Source organism: Cydia fagiglandana, chromosome 7, assembly GCF_963556715.1.
Source record: "Cydia fagiglandana chromosome 7, ilCydFagi1.1, whole genome shotgun sequence".
Classification (NCBI taxonomy): domain Eukaryota; kingdom Metazoa; phylum Arthropoda; class Insecta; order Lepidoptera; family Tortricidae; genus Cydia; species Cydia fagiglandana.
Window position 1 is genome coordinate 12379282 of NC_085938.1, and position 20118 is coordinate 12399399.

Genomic DNA, 20118 nt, shown 5'->3' on the forward strand with positions numbered 1-20118 from the left:
CAGTTATCAACATAAACCTAGGTTTTTAGCTTTGAGTATAAAACAATAGTTTATAAACTTAAGATCAACTAATTATATTAGATAATGGTCAATAAAAACATGAAATAACATTATATAGTTTATCAATCACTTTATTTCCCAACAGTCATTTGGTAATTCCATAATCAATTTTACATTTCATTACGCTGTAATACACTCAAGCGCTACTGAGTTACACTCTAAAAGCATGATTGAAATTCAACACAGTATACATTAATAATGGAATTCCTTTAATAAGTACATTTGACTATAATATTAAAATGAGATTATTGCTTAAATGAATGTGAGTATGGAATGTAATTATTAAATCACATCACATCAACCAATAACACATCAAGAGTTTTATTTTAGAAAAAAAAAACAATTTCATTAATAAAAGCGTAATATAACATACCCAAAAATCTATTTAAGAACGCAATTTAAAGACCAAATTGTTTTATATAATAGTAAAATTGATTTGTAATATTTTATAAATACTTTTATTTTTTGCCTTGGACTGCCAATGTGCACAGGCAGTTAATCAAGACCCTAAAGTGCATTCTTTAACATATTTGTTTAATTGTACTCGTTTCTAGTTGATGAGTCAATCAACTTTTTATCGTTATTATTATATCTTTGACTTGACTCAGAAAATAACAGTGAGTGAAGTAGTTTTATGTGATATTGCTTCTTTATCATGTTGTAATTCCCGGCCAAATAAGAAATGTATTATTTACTTATTCAATATTTAAATTTTATATGCTGCAACACTGTCTGGGTTTTACCTGGACACCTCCCCAGATGGATTGCCAGCTAAGACACATCTAAGGCCTCCAAGGAAATTCTCTTCCCACTTTAGTAGGCAACATAATGCCCATGAGTGACAGAAAAAAAGTTGATTGACCCCAGTAATTATTAATCATGTCAATAGAAGCTTTGTAAAGGTGCTACCCTCTACTTCATAACAACAATATGCTTTAATACTATTAATATACTTTATCAAATTGACAACATCTTCATCTTATAGCTATTCGTCAAGTTATACACTGATCAAAACATTTCTAATATAAACATAAAGGGACAGCTATCGCTGAATCACATATCAACAGTAAACTGAAATAAATAATAATGCTCTTTCAACTAATATAATACATTTGAAATTGAGCTATTGCCTAGCATAAATATTAAGCTATAACACAACTAACAACCCTGGGATTCTGTAACCATGTCATGATGCTCTTACATTATATCTACAGATATGGTGTTCAGTAACATCTACTTTACGGAAAGCTTAGTGTTATTTACACAGAACTAGTAACAAGAGTAATAAATAAGTTTGTAAATTACAAAGGAAAATGACATGGTTACAAGAGCTGCATACCACCATGCCCCCTCCGTGCAGAAGCCGTGTAGGTTCGGGTGCCAGAATAGCTCACAACATCTAACTTGCCCGGATACAAAAACAGGATGGAGTGCAGTAGAATCGAGGCCCGCTTCCACACTATCTACAACATAATCTTCACACTTCGCAAACACAACATCCTCTTTTTATAAACTTTTATACTCTCAAGATAACGTAACATGTATACAATCATATGTTAGATAAATATTAAACAGCGACATGTCTATTATACAAGTAAACATGTGCGGAAGCTTTACAACATCGTATGTAAATAGTAAGAGTAAAAGGGTAAATGTTAAAATTTAGAACTTGCCCAAATCTACAAAGGAGTCGTACTGCAGGTCGGAGCTGTCGCACACCGTCGTGTCGTCGTCGGAGGGCGCGAACTGCAGCGGCTGCGGCCGCGCGTCGCCGTCGCACACCGCCGTGCTGTCCGAGCTGGAACTCGAGCTATCGATGTACTCGAACAATTTCCCGCGCGAGTCGTCTATAATACTCGAAATGTCTGATATCTCTAATGTACTCGGTATTGTGGATGTGTCTACGTTGATAACGTCTAATGACTGAGAAAGCAGGGCGTCGCATGAGGACGCCGGGACCGTTTCTTGCGAAGCCGGATAGTGGGATGAGCTGGGGTCCTCCGTAAAACGACCGGAGTCGCCCATTTCGGACACCAGGAGAGACAAACTGACGTCTTCGATGGGGAACGTTACGCTTTCGCTTAGCGCCTGAGTGTCCTGATCTTGGACGTTGGACTGGGGACTGTCAGCTTTGGGAATGTCGGGGCTGACAGGTTTCAATGACACCGAGTTGTCTTCGGAGAAGTCTCCTTCTGCGTTAAGCGTGACGGAGTCGTTGCCCTCCCTCTCTAGCAAATGTTCCAAATCGTCGACGCATTTAGTGGAGTCGTCGCTGCTATCGGACACGATCAGTTCAATACTTCTATCCAGTAGGCCGGTATCTGTACAAGTGGACATTTCGTCTTCGAAGACGATCTCGACACTCCTTATTCTCATTAGGGGCATTTTGGCGGGGGAGAGTTCGTTGCCTTTGGGCGAGCGGCCCTTCTTCCTGGACTCGGCTATTTCGGAACATTCGCTTATTTCGTCGTAGTCTATCTCGTAGCTTCTAAGGTCGGATGTACATGGCGTGCACTCGGTGGCCTTGGAGTTAGGCCTGGAGTGCGTGAGGTCGGGTGAGGTGCGCGTGGTATGCGAGTGTAGTCCCTAAGGTTGCGATGATCCTTATTGTATAGTGGTGCCCAGGTCGAGCCCGCCTTCCTCTTGCATCTTCGTGAGGAACTTGAAGACTCTGTTCTCCTCTTCCGTCTGTTTCACCATGTCTATTAGCGCTAGCAGCTTCTTGATTCCGATGAAGATCCTGTGGAAAGTATACATTTTTACTGTTGTGGTTAAATACGGATAAGTTCATTGGCAAGCAAGTATTTTACATACTTGGAGTTCTCTTGGTCTTTTGGTTTCGTCAACTTCTTTTTATAAGTCATTGACGGCTGTAGCCGTTGATACCACCTTTAACAATGAAATCTTATGTCCTGTATGCTTTAATATGAAAGTACCAATTAGACATAATTTGTTTACCTAATTACCTTGTTGTTTTAGAGTACATGGGGTCTGCGTCTCTTTCGAATTGTTATTTGAATGTTAGCAAAAATTAACGTGCATTTTGTCACTAATAATATAGCATACCTGGCACGCGACCTTACGAAGCACATACGACAGAGACTGCAATCCAATCTACACTTGCAATCCAATGGAGCGTAATATTCATCATCTATACTGTTATTTCCAAGCTTTTTTTTTTCAATTTAGTGCCTTGGTCTCCAGAGGATGTTGTGTGATGCGTGATAGGATATACAGCAACGTCGCTCTATGCGGCGTGTGGTGTTAAGAGTCACAAGAATTTAGCTGCCACTATACAATGGAGTTGGCAGGTCGAACCATTTTACAGATGGCGCCAGCAGCTTGCCCTGTTTTTTTGTGGGAATTTTTGCCCGGAATGCCTGCACTTTAAGCCAAATCTCATAAAACAAAACTAGAGACAGTGGAAAGCTACGATGGCTCCATCTATGCAAACCTTTGACAGTTGCCAACCCCATTAAGAAAATGTAAGGTAATGTAACATACTTGGCCCCGCGCAGGTCGTGCTGGATCTTCTGCAGGTCGCGCTTGGAGAAGGCGTCGCTCTCCTCGAGCACGGACATGACGTGCTCGGGCTGCGACAGGTTGGGCACGTGTAGCACGCCCGTGAACGCGGACGTCACCTCCATGTCCTCCAGGACTTGTCTGGAAACAAGGGTTCAAAATGGAACACAATACATACACAGGGTGTAATCGTTAACGGCTCGGCCACGACATCGAGCGACTTGCGACGGCGGGAGCGATAACCATAGGTTAGAGCGTGACACAGCAATCGGACCTTTCGCTCCAACCTATTGGTTATCGCTCCCGCCGTCGCAAGTCGCTCGATGTCGTGGCCGAGCCGTTAGTGTAGCCAGGCGATAATTCCGTATATACAACAGATATCAGAAAACTTCAAATTGATATCGAAAGTGCGTTACCCAATGAGTAAAATTACATTAATAACTTTTTTAAATAAAAGCAGAAATATCCTACACATTTACTTCAAACCCTCCCATATATTTAGTACGACGACTCACCCCTCAAAGAACGTCGGTATCGTAAGAGATATAAAACTGCTTGAGATTCATTATTTGCTATAATAAACTGTAATAAAACGACCGTTTATGAAAGAATAAATCTAACATTTACTCCACCTAAACTAAACCCGAACGATCAATAATTTGTAAAGTTCTTGAGTTAGCGCTCGTTGTTGCCTACCAGGATACGTCGTCTCACCTGCGGCTGCTGGTGCACAGGATGAGCAGCTTCCTGCCCTTAGGCGGCTGCTTCTTGAGCATCACGAGCAACGCCTGGAGGGTTAGGTTGGAGTAGCGCGGCCCGATGGGGCCGTAGTCCAGCAGACGTCTAATGTCTACCAGGATGCACTCACCTGCGGCTGCTGGTGCACAGGATGAGCAGCTTCCTGCCCTTGGGTGGCTGTTTCTTGAGCAGCACGAGCAACGCCTGGAGGGTCAGGTTGGAGTAGCGCGGCCCGATGGGGCCGTAGTCCAGCAGACGTCTAATGTCTACCAGGATGCACTCACCTGCGGCTGCTGGTGCACAGGATGAGCAGCTTCCTGCCCTTGGGTGGCTGTTTCTTGAGCAGCACGAGCAACGCCTGGAGGGTCAGGTTGGAGTAGCGCGGCCCGATGGGGCCGTAGTCCAGCAGACGTCTAATGTCTACCAGGATGCACTCACCTGCGGCTGCTGGTGCACAGGATGAGCAGCTTCCTGCCCTTGGGTGGCTGTTTCTTGAGCAGCACGAGCAACGCCTGGAGGGTCAGGTTGGAGTAGCGCGGCCCGATGGGGCCGTAGTCCAGCAGACGTCTAATGTCTACCAGGATGCACTCACCTGCGGCTGCTGGTGCACAGGATGAGCAGCTTCCTGCCCTTGGGTGGCTGTTTCTTGAGCAGCACGAGCAACGCCTGGAGGGTCAGGTTGGAGTAGCGCGGCCCGATGGGGCCGTAGTCCAGCAGACGTCTAATGTCTACTAGGATGCACTCACCTGCGGCTGCTGGTGCACAGGATGAGCAGCTTCCTGCCCTTGGGTGGCTGTTTCTTGAGCAGCACGAGCAACGCCTGGAGGGTCAGGTTGGAGTAGCGCGGCCCGATGGGGCCGTAGTCCAGCAGACGTCTAATGTCTACTAGGATGCACTCACCTGCGGCTGCTGGTGCACAGGATGAGCAGCTTCCTGCCCTTGGGCGGCTGTTTCTTGAGCAGCACAAGTAACGCCTGGAGGGTCAGGTTGGAGTAGCGCGCCCCGATGGGGCCGTAGTCCAGCAGACGTCTAATGTCTACCAGGATGCACTCACCTGCGGCTGCTGGTGCACAGGATGAGCAGCTTCCTGCCCTTGGGTGGCTGTTTCTTGAGCAGCACGAGCAACGCCTGGAGGGTCAGGTTGGAGTAGCGCGGCCCGATGGGGCCGTAGTCCAGCAGACGTCTAATGTCTACTAGGATGCACTCACCGGCGGCTGCTGGTGCACAGGATGAGCAGCTTCCTGCCCTTGGGCGGCTGTTTCTTGAGCAGCACGAGTAACGCCTGGAGGGTCAGGTTGGAGTAGCGCGGCCCGATGGGGCCGTAGTCCAGCAGGCGCTCGATGTTGTCCACCAGGATGCACGATAGCGTAGAACGGTAGGCGTCGTCGAAGTACTTGGAAAAGGAACAATTTGTTAGTCCCTTATGCTATACTATATCGCAAGTGAAGTTATTGCTAGGGTTGTCTAAACAGGCGGACCAGCCGCCCCAACTAGTATGCATTTAGGTCGTAATAATATAAGAAGCATCGAATGTCGCTGTTTGATTTCGATGACGATTTATTAGCCCGCAATTATTATATCGTTGATGATTTTTTCTATCGCTAGTTGCATTTCAACTACTACGACGAGCCATCTACTAAGCAATCTAAGCATGTTAGTTAAATCAGCAGAAAAAGTATCGAAGAAACCGCTGATGTAGTACTTAGTTGCACACTAAATATGCCTTATATTAAATTAAAATGCGCACTTACAGAGAACACAATAGGATTTAATACGCCTTCTCTTGTTTTCTTTCCTTTTAAGGCCACCGCACACTAGCGTCTCCCGAGCGTCGGCGTCTAGTCAACTCTATGGCTGCTGCCTCGACGCCATTTTTAGGGTTCCGTACCCAAAGGGTAAAACGGGACCCTATTACAAAGACTTCGCTGTCCGTCCGTCCGTCCGTCTGTCACCAGGCTGTATCTCACGAACCGTGATAGCTAGACAGTTGAAATCTTCACAGATGATGTATTTCTGTTGCCGCTATAACAACAAATACTAAAAACAGAATAAAATAAAGATTTAAGTGGGGCTCCCATACAGCAAACGTGATTTTTGACCAAAGTTAAGCAACGTCGGGCGTGGTCAGTACTTGGTTGGGTGACCATTTTCTTTATGCATTTTTTCCGTTTTTTTTTTTTATTTATGGTACGGAACCCTTCGTGCGCGAGTCCGACTCGCACTTGCCCGGTTTTTTCATAGCGCTGACTAGACGCCGACGCTTAAAAGAAGCCAGTGTGGGGTGGCCCTTAATTGGTATATCTTACCTTCCTGATCTGCAGACACTTGGCGGTCTCCGTGAAGCCGACCATGTCCTCGGGCGAGCACACCTTCACAAACGGGAAGTCGGACATCTTGGCCAGTTGGGCCGCCAGCGCGGTCTTACCGCTGTTGGGCGGGCCTTCTAGCAGTACTGATACTAGACCTGAAATATGTCCATAGTTTAGACCAGCGGTCGGCAACAAGCGGCCCTCTCACTTGCAGCCCGCGAGCCTCCCTGCCTAATTTGTATGTAATATTGACAACCGACAAATGTCAAGGAGCAATGAGCAATGTAAAGTCATCAATATTAACAAAGTGCGGCCCGCGTCAACTTCGTTAACTACTATGTGGCCCTTGGCTGCTAAAAGGTTGTACAGTCAGGAACAGAAGTTGCTAAGCGGCGAGGTGTACAAAATAATCTTGACGCGACTGTATTGTTAAGAGAATAAGAGCATATATGTCAATGTAATTTTAAATACATAGTACTTACAAGCTTTGATTAGTTTGGGGTTAGGTCGATCTGTGTAAAATTGTCTTGAAATATTTATCTTATAAGTACCTTTAAACGAGCAATTCTTGTATATATATATTTTTGGGGATCTCGGAAATGAGAATCTAACAATTTGATGTAATTTCCTGTATGAGGGTTTTCAGGGGCGAAAAATCGATTTAGCTAGGCGTTATGTCTGGGAAAACGCGCATTTTTGAGTTTTTGTATGTTTTCCGTCTCCCAGATATTTTATTTATAGTATCGTATAACTGACCGCTGGCTTCGGTGGCGCGCGCCTGCTGTATGTAGAGCTGGCCGTCCTCGAACAGCGCCGAGATGGGCGCGCCCCAGTTGACGATGCCGCGCGCCAGGAAGTGCTCCAGGGCTTCCGCCGCCGTGCCGAACGCCTGCCGGAACACACTTATTGAGTAACCCGCTTTTGGAATGATAACATTGTTTTGCTAATTTATTTTCCTAGATTATAGTTTGTAAATAAATGAAATTTATAACCAGTTTCCAATGTCCACTTGAACTAAAATTTATCATGATAGAGGTTTAATTATGTAGGCAGAATATTCCACTTTTACAAAACAGATGTTCTGTTACATGTGTTCTTTGGTCAAACTTGTTTTTGCTCCCGCGATAACGATGTATGGATATGAAGGTAGCTAATAACATTGTAACAAAACAACGCAACTTGTTTTTATAGCTCGTTTTTTTTTAGCATTAGAAATAAGGTAAACAATCTTGATGCGTCTTTTATTTGAAAAACACATTTTAAAAATAAGTTCTTAGGGCAAATATGTAATAATTATGAATCTAAGACGGTCATATAAATTCTTCTTCTGGTTTCATAAGTAATAGTTACTGATTTTTAAAAAGCGTTTTTCAATTAAAAGACATGTGAAGATCGCTTACCTTCTTTCAAGTTCTTTCTAATGCTAAAAAATCGAACTATAATTTGGGATCGTTACGATGTTAAAATTACCGTGGTAATTGTAGAAAGAAAAGTGCTTCGACAATAAAAGTTTCAACCCATTTTATCTTTCTTCTCTCTTCTTAGTCGTGCACTCTTGACATAGTGGTCGTGGTCATGTCACGGTCGATTTCTGCTCCACCGCAGCTCTTGATTTTTTTACAACACACACTAAAGTTACCAATTAAACATGCATAAAAGTAAGTACCGGTTTGATATCGTTCTCCAACGCGTGCAAGAAGTCGGCCCTCTCGACCCTCAGCTTCTCCATGGCCTCGGGGTCCACCTCCACCTTGCTGGAGGCCTTGATGAGCCGGTTCATGGCCGTGGACTGCGCGGCGCGGACCAGACCTTCCAGCTCCGCGCCGGAGAAGTTCTTCGTCATCGCTGCCAACTCCTGTTCAATAAATGGAAATATGAGCACGGTATTAGATAAACTGCAAGTACTAGAGAGAGTGGAGAGCCTCCCTTTTCGGGTTATTTTCTTGGTCAAAAGTTACACGAAATGGAACCGTATGGTTTTGAAATAAAGGTTGTGATCATTATGTAAAATGTATTCCCTCTGCTTTGAAAAGACTTTAAAAAGTTAGGAGTTGAAATAGTTTATATTTCAGTGTAGCGCTAAATAAATCAATACGGTACCTATCTTACGTTCGTCGATATCCGGTCCGGCAGACCGATTTCCATCTGAACCTTGAGACGGTGGTACATCACAGATAGGAATAGTGTCTACAAACCTTCGAATCAAAGTCCTCTGCCAGCTTCTTATATTCCCTCATACGCTTAGTGTGAATATTAAGGATCTGGACTCGACCCTTCTCGTCCGGCAGACCGATTTCCATCTGGACCTCCAGACGGCCCGGTCGCATGAGCGCCTCGTCGATCATGTCGCGGCGATTCGTCATGCCGATGACGAGGATGTTGTTGAGTTGGTCCACGCCTGCGAATTGGGGTTTTATGATATTGGGAATTGAGTTTAGTTTGGATTAGCATATGTGCTTTAAGGAGCTGCCAATCTGAATGTTTCTACTTTAATAAGTCAATTTTAACTAAGGGTCGGAAGAAATTATTATTTTAAGAGAAGTTTCATAGTTCTTTGTTGAGTTACGTTGGTCAGGCCGTCGATTGTGGTTGACGCAACCGGCCCTAGACTGAACATATTTTTTATTATTCTGCAGATATTATGAGACTAAACGGGTCTTAGGGTATTTCCATAAAGTGGCTATATATTCATGTAACTAGAACATTAACACATTTCTAATATATACTAACATAATATTATATTAGGTATATAAATTTTAATCCTATTGGCTATGTGCGAAGTTGGTGGTGGGGGAAATACAAGCGACGCCAACGCACGACGTGGTGAAAATATAAACTTTCTACACTTCGAACTTTCTTGACGACATCTTCATACTATTGGCAGCTGTACCAACAGTCAAATCATTACGACACCTTATAAAACAAAGTGCCCCGCCGCGTCTGTCCGTTTGCGTATTCGTATGTTTGTTCGCGATAAACTCAAAAACTACTGAACGGATTTTCATGCGGTTTTCACCTATCAATAGAGTGATTCTTGAGGAAGGTTTCTCTTCTTCTTCGTCGGTATCACTCTTGACAGAGTGGTCGTGGTCATCACTTCAGGTGTTGGTGGCAAGCTTCACAACACGTCGCCACTCTTCTCTAATAGCCGCCTTCCTCGTGCATTCATGTAGTGATGTGAGGAAGGTTTAGGTGTATAATTTGTTAACCCGTGCGAAGCCGGGGCGGATCGCTAGTAAACAATGTCCCACACCTACTAGGGTGGCGCCACAGTTACGTATGCACGAAGCAACTAGAAAGGGATGAGTGTAACATTTATTTTGGTAGATTTTAAAATACTCTCTAGATTTTACTCTCTAGCACATAAAACTTGTATTTTTTTTTGTAAACTAGTCCTCACCATCGATCTTCGACAGCAGCTGGTTGACGACAGTGTCGTGGACCCCCGTGTTGCCCCCGACGGAGCCTCGGGCCTTGCAGATGGCGTCGATCTCGTCGAATATGATGATGTGCAGACCGCTGTTGGGACCGGCCTGAAAATTACACAATTATTGTATACTGCATACACAGGGCAGTCTTAAACTATGCTGGGGTCCTTGGGCACATAAGAATTTGGGGCCCTTTTTGGAAACTGAAGAAAGCAAATAAAACGAACATTATTCTAATTTTTTTTTATTAATTATTTAGTTTATTTATTTATTTATTTTTTTTATATTTTTTTTATATTTGAGTAATCAAATATCAGTGTATTTGATTACTGTCTGTCCTTAGGGCCCCCCTGAGGTTGGGGGCCCAGCGGGCCTCGTGTGCCCTTATGGTAAAGACGGTACTGTGTATACACGCCAAATGTAACACTGGATCGAGTCCTGATTGAGTCAAATAGAAAGGGAAAAGCGGAACCGAAAATTACTAATGATTTTTTTCGGTAACTGGTAAATCTTTCTTATTTTAGAGTAGGGATCTCCAAACTTTTTTTTCCTGAGGGCCATATTGCGCCTCAGAATTTTCGCGCGGGCCACCGTCGGCGCCCTGGCTCCCTGGCGCCCTGGCTCCCGCGGGGCGGATTGGACCGCTGTCGGCGGGCCGGATTGGAACGATTAGCGGGCCGGATTTGGCCCATGGGCCGGGGTTTGGAGAGCCCTGTTTTAGAGTAACCTAAACACACTTTATGTTCTGTAAATATAAGTTAACTTTTTGCGACAGCGAGAGTATTACAACATAAAGTTAATCTATTGTTCTAGATTCATTAGCGTTACCGGTGTTTATGTTTTATTGTTGTAGTTACAAGTAATTTTATACTGGGCCAATACCTATACCCTATACCCGTCGAATGATGGTTCCTATCTATCTTCCTGGCTTCTAACCAACTATGCTACTGTAGTTTCCTGGCTTACGGGACAGAACAACAAAAAATAGTTGATCCCTTATTCATAAAACTTAGCAAACCTTTGTAAAAATTGTGTCCCTTTCTAACACAACTAGGTGAGTAGATATCAAAATGACGGATAAGGACAATCACATATCAAGGGTTTGTTAGAGTTGAAAAGCGTTTATGAACGTTTACATAATAGGGTATTTTCCTACTAGTCAAATCAGTTACTTTTTTAGAACTGTCAAATTTGATATTGAATTTGATATTGATATATTCAACTGTAGAATCCCTAACGTGAGACGTAATTTAGTGCAGAGATATTTCGAATCTATTGAGTGAGCGTGTTGTCGCCTTCTTAAATACCTACAAATGTATTATTAATATTTTTACTTTAATTAGTCCTCATTTTGTTACTTGTTAATTAGTATCTTTGTTACTTTCAATTTATCTTTATTAGATATAATTTGTGTTGGCTTTGTTCACATATGTGCTTGCGATAGTGCGTAACCTTAGTATAAGTAGTACCTGTTAGTTTAGTATTATTATATTTATTATACTACCTGTGAGTTCCTATAATTGGCTTTCTGTATCCACTATAATTTCTATGGTATTGTCATAGCTGTTGGTTCTCCAAATAAATAAAATAAAATTAAAATAAATAAATAACTCCTATCTGTGTTTATCTAATTATTATCTGGTGCTTTCATGTATGGTATAAAATAATTTATTTCAAATACAGTATAATACGGAATACCCTATTGCTTGTTTGCTAATGGGACAACATGTGCATATCAATCTTACCCTCTTTTCTTCTTCCTCGGCGTCAGCGAATAGCCGCCGGATGTTGGCCTCGCTCTCGCCCACATACTTGTCCAAGATCTGGGGGCCGTTCACGATCTTCGGCTCGCGCGCGTTCAGCATCTGGCCGATCTGGCGCGCCATCAGCGTCTTACCCGTGCCGGGCGGCCCGTACAGAAGGATACCCTTCACGTGTTTGCAACCTGTGTACAACAATGACAAAAATAATAAAAAAACCGGGCAAATGCGAGTCGGACTCGCGCACGCAGGGTTCCGTACCATAATGCAAAAAACGGCAATAAAAGAAATAGTCACCCATCCAAGTACTGACTAGGGTGGGTCACTCGTGTATGGAGAAAAAAAAAGTATTAGTTATCCTTCGGGCACAGTTACAAAAAGTTGCGTAATAATGCCAATAAACAGTATTTCGAATTATTCTGTAATCGGAATTCATTTTCTGCCTCCGGATCCATTTCAAAGTTTTCATATAAATATTGTTACATTTTGTATGGTCTTCGGAGTATATTTATGTATCGTCTCTTTATTCAAACCTTAGCTAAAAAGTTATACCATTATTAGCTCGAAATAGCATGGTAAAGGTTCAGAGCCAATAAATAAATAAAAAAATACTCAAAAAGAAACATATTTTTTTCACAATGTCCATACATTTAACAAAAACTTTGACTAAAATCCGGAGGCAGTAAAATTAAAGCTAAAAATAAAATAAAAATACGTGCAATAATTAATTACCAAATGGCACCTTTTTTTAACTGTGCCCCCTAATAAATTAAAAAAAAGTAAAAATGACCCACCCTAGTACTGACCCCGCTCGACGTTGCTTAACTTTGGTCAAACATCACGTTTGTTGTATGGGAGCCCCACTTAAATCTTTATTTTATTCTGCTTTTAGTATTTGTTGTTATAGCGGCAACAGAAATACATCATCTGTGAAAATTTCAACTGTCTAGCTATCACGGTTCGTGAGATACAGCCTGGTGACAGACGGACGGACGGTCCCGTTTTACCCTTTGGGTACGGAACCCTAAAAATATTGCATAAAATCAAATTGAAGAAGATTGGGAGAAGTGGAAATGGGAGTTGGAAAGGGTAGACCACGGCGGAATTTCTCTGATCAGATTGGGGAAATCTTGAAGGCCAGGTCAAGAGCACCATAAACCGGCGAGCGTGTACGATGAATGTTATGGAAGTGAAGGAAGCGAAATAGGTATGTCAGGATCGTGTTAGCAAGTGGAAATCCGTGGTCTCTGCCTACCTTAGAGAATATAACCAACGGAGTGGTCATTAACAGGCGTTCCCCTCTGTCGAAAATAGGCGGCCAATGGTCAACGACATGTCAAACACATGTATGGACTGACTTTTATCTGACATGACGTACCTATACATTTGATGTGCCCCTCCACCGCAAAAAACGGCAGACTACTTTGTACCGAAAATTATAGACATGGCGTCTCCGTTGGTTATATCCTCTAAGCTGCCTACCCCTCCGGGAAATAGGCGTGATTATATGTATGTATGTAAAATCTAATTATTTTTACTGTTTCTTCGTACCGCATGCATTATTACATGTCAGGAAAACAATGTGCAGACACGTATAAGCTGTCTTACTTAACTGCTCGACGACCTCGGGAGGGAAGACGCGAGACGCGAACGCTCGCCGGAGATGGCGTTGAACTCGTTGTCCAGACCGCCGATGCCCATCTTGCCGAAGTCCCAGTCCGGGTTGATATGTACTACCATGTCTATCGTGTGTAATGTGCAGACGTTGAAGCTATCTTACCTAACTGCTCGACCACCTCAGGAGGGAAGACGCGAGACGCGAACGCTCGCCGGAAGATGGCGTTGAACTCGTTGTCGTTCGTTGGGCAAGCATTCATTTTTATAACAAGTTACCTGAGGATGCCTTAAGATTACCCTTTCCAGCTCTTAAGAATTACTTAAAAAAGTCATTGATGTTGAAGGCTTATTACAGAGTCGAGGACTACTTGACATGCATGGTCCAAACCAGAAACTGTAATAACGACAAGTAGCAATTAAAAAGATTGTATTATGTGTAGAGTTAAAGGTGACTCAGCTCAGGTAAAAAGCACATCAAATTGTATGAAAGCATCTCATAACAATCAGTCAGATTCATATAATATGTATTCTCATTTCTTTTATTGATTTTATTTCTTTTCCTTTTGTAAGAATTTGATATGTTTTCTGAAAGAGCTACGTATCTGTATAAAGTTATGTACTCACTGAGTATAATTGCATGAATTCTATAGTAATTTAAATTGTATTTTTCTTAATTACTCGTAATGCACGTTAATTATAAGATGTAATAATGTTTTAAAAAGATGTGTCCCGCCGAGTTTGTTGCCGGTCCCATATTGGGATACCCTCCTCCAATTGAGGGGGGATTTAAATCTTCTCGGGGCAGAGGTGTACGGTTGGAGCCGGTAAAGGTTTATTTGACGTTCATAAGCGCATTGTAATATGCCTACTTGAATAAACAATTTTTTATCTTTTATCTTTATCTTATCAGACCGCCAATGCCCATCTTGCCGAAGTCCCAGTCGGGGTTGCTATGTACTACCATGTCTATCGTGTGTAATGTGCAGACGATGAAGCTATCTTACCTAACTGCTCGACGACCTCGGGAGGGAAGACGCGAGACGCGAACGCTCGCCGGAAGATGGCGTTGAACTCGTTGTCCAGACCGCCGATGCCCATCTTGCCGAAGTCCCAGTCCGGGTTGATATGTACTACCATGTCTATCGTGTGTAATGTGCAGACGTTGAAGCTATCTTACCTAACTGCTCGACCACCTCGGGAGGGAAGACGCGAGACGCGAACGCTCACCGGAAGATGGCGTTGAACTCGTTGTCCAGACCGCCAATGCCCATCTTGCCGAAGTCCCAGTCGGGGTTGCTATGTACTACCATGTCTATCGTGTGTAATGTGCAGACGTTGAAGCAATCTTACCTAACTGCTCGACGACCTCGGGAGGGAAGACGCGAGACGCGAACGCTCGCCGGAAGATGGCGTTGAACTCGTTGTCCAGACCGCCGATGCCCATCTTGCCGAAGTCCCAGTCCGGGTTGATATGTACTACCATGTCTATCGTGTGTAATGTGCAGACGTTGAAGCTATCTTACCTAACTGCTCGACCACCTCGGGAGGGAAGACGCGAGACGCGAACGCTCGCCGGAAGATGGCGTTGAACTCGTTGTCCAGACCGCCGATGCCCATCTTGCCGAAGTCCCAGTCCGGGTTGATAATGGACTGCCGCGGTTGTTTTCTGCAGATACATACGAACATTGAATAATTTTACGGTGTAGACTCACTTGTTTTTAGTCACACGCGCGACATGTTTCGGAGAGCCTAGGTCTCCTTTCTCAAGCACTAACAGTGCGAGCAGCGTTCACGACGGCCGTGTATCGCGTACGCGTGTTAGTATGTCTCACAACAGTTTAAATTCGATACATACGAACTTAAAGACTTTACGGTTTAACAGTGCTCATTTCATACGCAGTACGAAATGTGTAAACATCGGTAACTCGCCGACGTACGTTCTAGTTACTAGTGAAAATAATTAATTACTATGTTTTTTTTTTCGATGTGGCGCGCGCACAGCTCTTGTGAGCAAAGACCCCGCTAAGGATACGGGCGAGCCTTGCTCATATGCATATCTGTCGCCAGTTTTCCCTTAGTCGCCTTATACGACACCCACGGGACGAGATGAGGTGGTGCTATTCTTTATTAATTACTATATACAGCGAGCTGCAAAAGTACATACCCACTTTATGAATGAACCTACCTGCCTACATGTGAACCTGCAGTTGCCAGATTAAAAAAAGAGTTAACCTTAAAATTACTTTTTCATAATTTCGTTTTTGTTAAACTGTATACGGCTATTGCCCTGTTTATCAAAACCTTGTAACTTGTAATACAAGTTGAAGTCCCTTTTGGACATCTTTTGACGTCTTTTACTTTTTTGGACGCTGTGGCTCTAGTGAAAAAAATGGCACAAGTTCCACACAACTTTTATATCATAATCACATTTTCACTAGTCACTTTAAATTTCAAAGAATTGGTAACAAAAGGACTTCACAAATGATAAAGTTAGGTACATTTACCGGAATTTCAAAGCCATTTCCGAGCCCTGCTCTGATGGACTCCTGACTTCACGCCTTGAGAGTGACAATGACGAGAGAAACGCTTTCGGCTGCCAAGTAAAAGCTTACCCCTTGGCCTTCCCGACGAGGTTGAGCGAGGAGTTCTCCGCCTTGTCGAACTGTATGCAGGCGTCGGGCAGCAGCCGGCCCAGGCGCACGCGCCGCGGCACTACCTTGGAGCCCTGCGCCATGGCTTGCGCGTCAACAGCTAAAATATCACAAATTATAATTTTTCAAGGTTTTTTTTCTTAAACACTTTAAACTGACTGATATAATAAATCAACTTCATTTGAAGCGCAGCGCGGTGGCGCTGAAGTCTGCTTGTTTTAGGGTCATAAGACAACTGCTTAGCAGTCATCTTATATTATATAGTATATTTTAAAAGGCTTACTTCCAGGGAATATCCTTGAAAAAGGTTAGTTTTTGCTATCAAAATTAATCACCTTTCCAAATTGCGATTTATTTGGGTACATTTAGTCAAAATTAGGACGACATTTACGTCAAAAACTGAGCTCTAAATGAAGTCGCGAGCTCAAATCTCACTCTAGGCGTTAATTATTTGACTGTTTCAGGCACACTATAAAGTACTTGTTTACCTTCCAAGTTCTTGACAGTCAGCGACAGCACCTTCTTATCCTGGAAGGAGAAGGCAAGCTGCTGGCCGACGGTGAACATCTGGTTGCCGAACTGAATTAAGAAGTCGCGCGCCATCTGCTCCGAGTCGTACGGCTCCGTCGATACGCTGGAATATATACCATGATGAAACCCTGTTCGCGTCCATACTTCTGTAGTTAACTTTCATACTAAACACGTTTACCGAATATCACGCGAGATGGCGCTGTACCGGGAGCGGCGATTTCTACATCGCGCTATTGAAATGTTTATGGGGATTGTATATAGGGGTTAGGAATATATTTTTAATATATTGCATTTATTTGTGACTGGTTGTTTATTTACCTTCATTTATAAAGAACGCCCTTTTTGATCAAGTTAGGAGTATATATACAACCCTGTGATAAATGTTGCAATTCATTGATGAATTGGCAACACTATCTACCATAGGAAAACTTCGCCCATATTTTTTATTATATTAGTCTACTTCCACTGAATGTGTGAGTCCGCTGAATGCGGGTGGCGCAAGACCGGTCATTATGGCACTCTTTGGGGGAGGCCTATGTCCAGCAGTGGACGTCCTCTGGCTGATATGATGATGATTAGTCTACTTTGGTGTCCCACTGCTGGTCTGCTTGAACCCTGTCCTGCACCGTCTATGGTATTCCGTGGGCCAAATAAAGTTTAAGAGCCCTTCAACGTGCACACTAGCGCCACAGCTAAATAATCGTGATTATTTAAATTTGACGAAAGATATTGAAAAAAGGGGGCCGCTACGTACTGTATTGTATATTTAAGTACCTTTTGAATACATCAAACTAGTTTTTATGTTGATGAATTCGTCAATCTATGCGCCCAAGGTTAAAACGGCCGTTATTGTTTTGAGTTCCTAGATCGACGAAACCAGCAACATAAAAACTAGTTTGATGTATTCAAAAGGAACTTAAATACACAATAGAGTATGTAGCGGCCCCCTTTTTTCAATATCTTTCATTAAATTTAAATAATCACGATTATGTAGCTGTGGCGCTAGTGTGCACGTTGAAGGGCTCTTAAATAGAGCTGAATAAGTTTTAAAGTAAAAAAAAAAAACATAACCTAACGTTGCCACCCGTCCCATAGTAGCCATACTTACGTTTTTTTAGACATAAAGTCAGCTTCTAAAGTAACACTGCATAGGCAATCTGCACTTTGGGGCTTGAATGGCTTAACATCGATCGGCTGTAAAAAGATAGGTACATAAAAGTTAAAATTTATCTCAATGTCCAACAATTCTGTTCCTGATAAAATAGTAGGTTAATACTCAAAGAAGAAATTCAAATATGTGTGGGTGAAGTCTCCAATTCTTGCACTCATCTGCATTACGCTTATCTCGGTTCTACAGTCCAAAACCTCTTGTGAGAGGACATAAGTGGTGGGTTGTTATAAGCTGGTGATTGGCAGGACAAGGGTTGGTAGAGTTTTGAGAAGAGCCAGTCAGAGTACAAATCACAAGTTTTTAGGATCTCAAAGAGCAACTGATATTTTAGGGGCCTAAGAACACAAAGTGTGAAATTAGAAAAGTGCATTAAAGAGTGTTTCTTTTATTTTTTGCCATTTTATATATTGTGACCGTTTTTGCCACTTTTGTGTTATTTCTAGTCAGGATCGCGAGCCCTTTTCATCCTTATAGGAGAAAAAAAGTGTCCTTAATATTTCCATATTTCCTTTTTGTTACGGCCATACAAAGTGTATGGAGAAATGGTAACACAATAGGAAAAAACTCTGGGACATTTTTTTATCCCATTAGGATCGAAAGAGCTTGTGATTCTGAGTAGAAACAATACAAAAGTGGCAAAAAAGATCACAATAAATAAAAATGGGAAAAAATAAAATAAAAAAACTCTAATAAATTATAAAGAAATGTCATACTTGGCCAATGGAGAGTGTTGCCCATTTCCTCTGTGGCGCTGAGAATCCCACTGTGCCACTCTCAACCCCACTGTAAAAGCGGATGCTGAAGACGAAGCTCTGTGAAGGCCCTGTTGTAACTTCAATGTGTCTGAAAATTTACAACATATTTGCATATCGGTAACCATGAAGTGATTTTAAGATTTTTATTTTCAAGTTCTGTCAGCCAATTAAATATATTATGATACATTCTTTCCTAATTTGGTCTGGGTGACCTAATCACCTATAGTAGGTAGTTATCTCATATTTTTGGGGTATTCAATTGTAAAACTAGTATTAAAAAGACTGTGTATATCTCTGCTTGTGCTCCAGTTAGTCACAACTTAGACTCACCTAAGCTTAATGAGATGACTAGCTGGCTCTTGAATGGCTTTAGAGATATAATTGATTGTCTAGATTATAAACAGTTATAATTTTATATAATTTTTCTTTTGGTTTGGATCACATTATCATCTGCACCAAGCCCGCTAAGCACTAACAATTGTCAGTCCCTGTCTCCTTGTATAAGTATCAATCCAGATGTGGTTTTGACCTCTAGTACAAATACAGAAGAATCCATATTCAACATGATAAATTCATTCTGGATTTTACACAGTTATGTTACATTTCATTTTATTACCTCAGCAATTGTCTAGTCCTAGTAGTTTCAATAACCAATGATATCCTACCTAATTCAAACATAATAAATTGATTTACAGACGTTATAAACATATTTACTTTAACTTATATGTAGTATGTATTTAGGCTACAACAACTCACTTGACATCACTGGGGAAATCTTCTTTGTTGATGAGGGCACAGTTTGTAATGGCCAACTCGTCCGAAGGACATTTTGCGGCCTTCATACGCTGTGTAAAACAAATGTGTAAAATGAATAGAAGTAGACACAGTAGTAAATATTTAATGTTAACTATACAGAAATATTGTAACAGCACTTATGAACGAAAGCTTATTAAACTGATAATTAAATTACAAACATATGTAAATTTAATGAAAATTTATTGTAGATAAAAGCGATTTTTATTTCAAAATATACTAGAAAACCTATATGAACCTGAAAAATGATACAATACAAGTCACATAATTTTTAATGCGTATCTACAAGTGCCATATCTTTTAAATATAGGGTATACTAAGGTCGAATTTATTTTACTTACCATTGAGGAATACATTTTGTAAATTTGTTATTTTCCCAATAGGTATCTAATAATTTGACAATGATTCACGTCAAGTGATATTTGGAAGATTTGACGGAACCTACTCCGCCCGTCAGCGAATGACTGCAATGGACCTTTATTTTGGTTGAGAATCATTGGTCGGTGCGATCAATACGGGTTCGGTAGTGTTGTCAGTGTACGAAAATAATTTAGCAATGAACGCGAGCAAGATAAAACTACTATAAAATTAATATTATTATATTAGATTTACTTCTAAATATACAGAAACATAATCGATTACCCCAAAATCCACCGTATAGGTAATACAATTTTTTAAATAAGGCTGTTTATTAAATGATTACTTGAATAGCTTGAATGCAACGAGTGATTGAACTGAACGATTTGAGTGCAGTGGAAGAATG

The 20118-nt window shown here is 41.9% G+C and overlaps 3 protein-coding genes across 3 annotated transcripts in view; all 3 read right to left on the minus strand.

Annotated features, from left to right (window-relative positions):
- Positions 1–20118, minus strand: part of LOC134665895 (uncharacterized) — a 286141-nt gene that overhangs the window by 229736 nt on the left and 36287 nt on the right. The window lies entirely within an intron of this gene.
- On the minus strand, positions 1723–2445 carry LOC134666200 (uncharacterized). The gene has a single exon (XM_063523350.1). The coding sequence runs from the start codon at positions 2443–2445 to the stop codon at positions 1723–1725; it is 723 nt and encodes a 240-aa protein (XP_063379420.1).
- Positions 2658–19858, minus strand: LOC134665921 (vesicle-fusing ATPase 1-like). The gene is made up of 16 exons (XM_063522979.1): positions 19697–19858; positions 19299–19387; positions 18501–18630; positions 17725–17810; positions 16574–16719; positions 16047–16185; positions 14958–15100; positions 11803–12002; positions 10030–10162; positions 8825–9027; positions 8296–8484; positions 7386–7518; positions 6627–6784; positions 5529–5713; positions 3565–3723; positions 2658–2800 (listed from the first exon to the last, which is right to left on the minus strand). Exons 1-16 carry the CDS (start codon positions 19709–19711, stop codon positions 2665–2667), a joined length of 2244 nt encoding a protein of 747 aa, XP_063379049.1. The 5' UTR covers positions 19712–19858; the 3' UTR covers positions 2658–2664.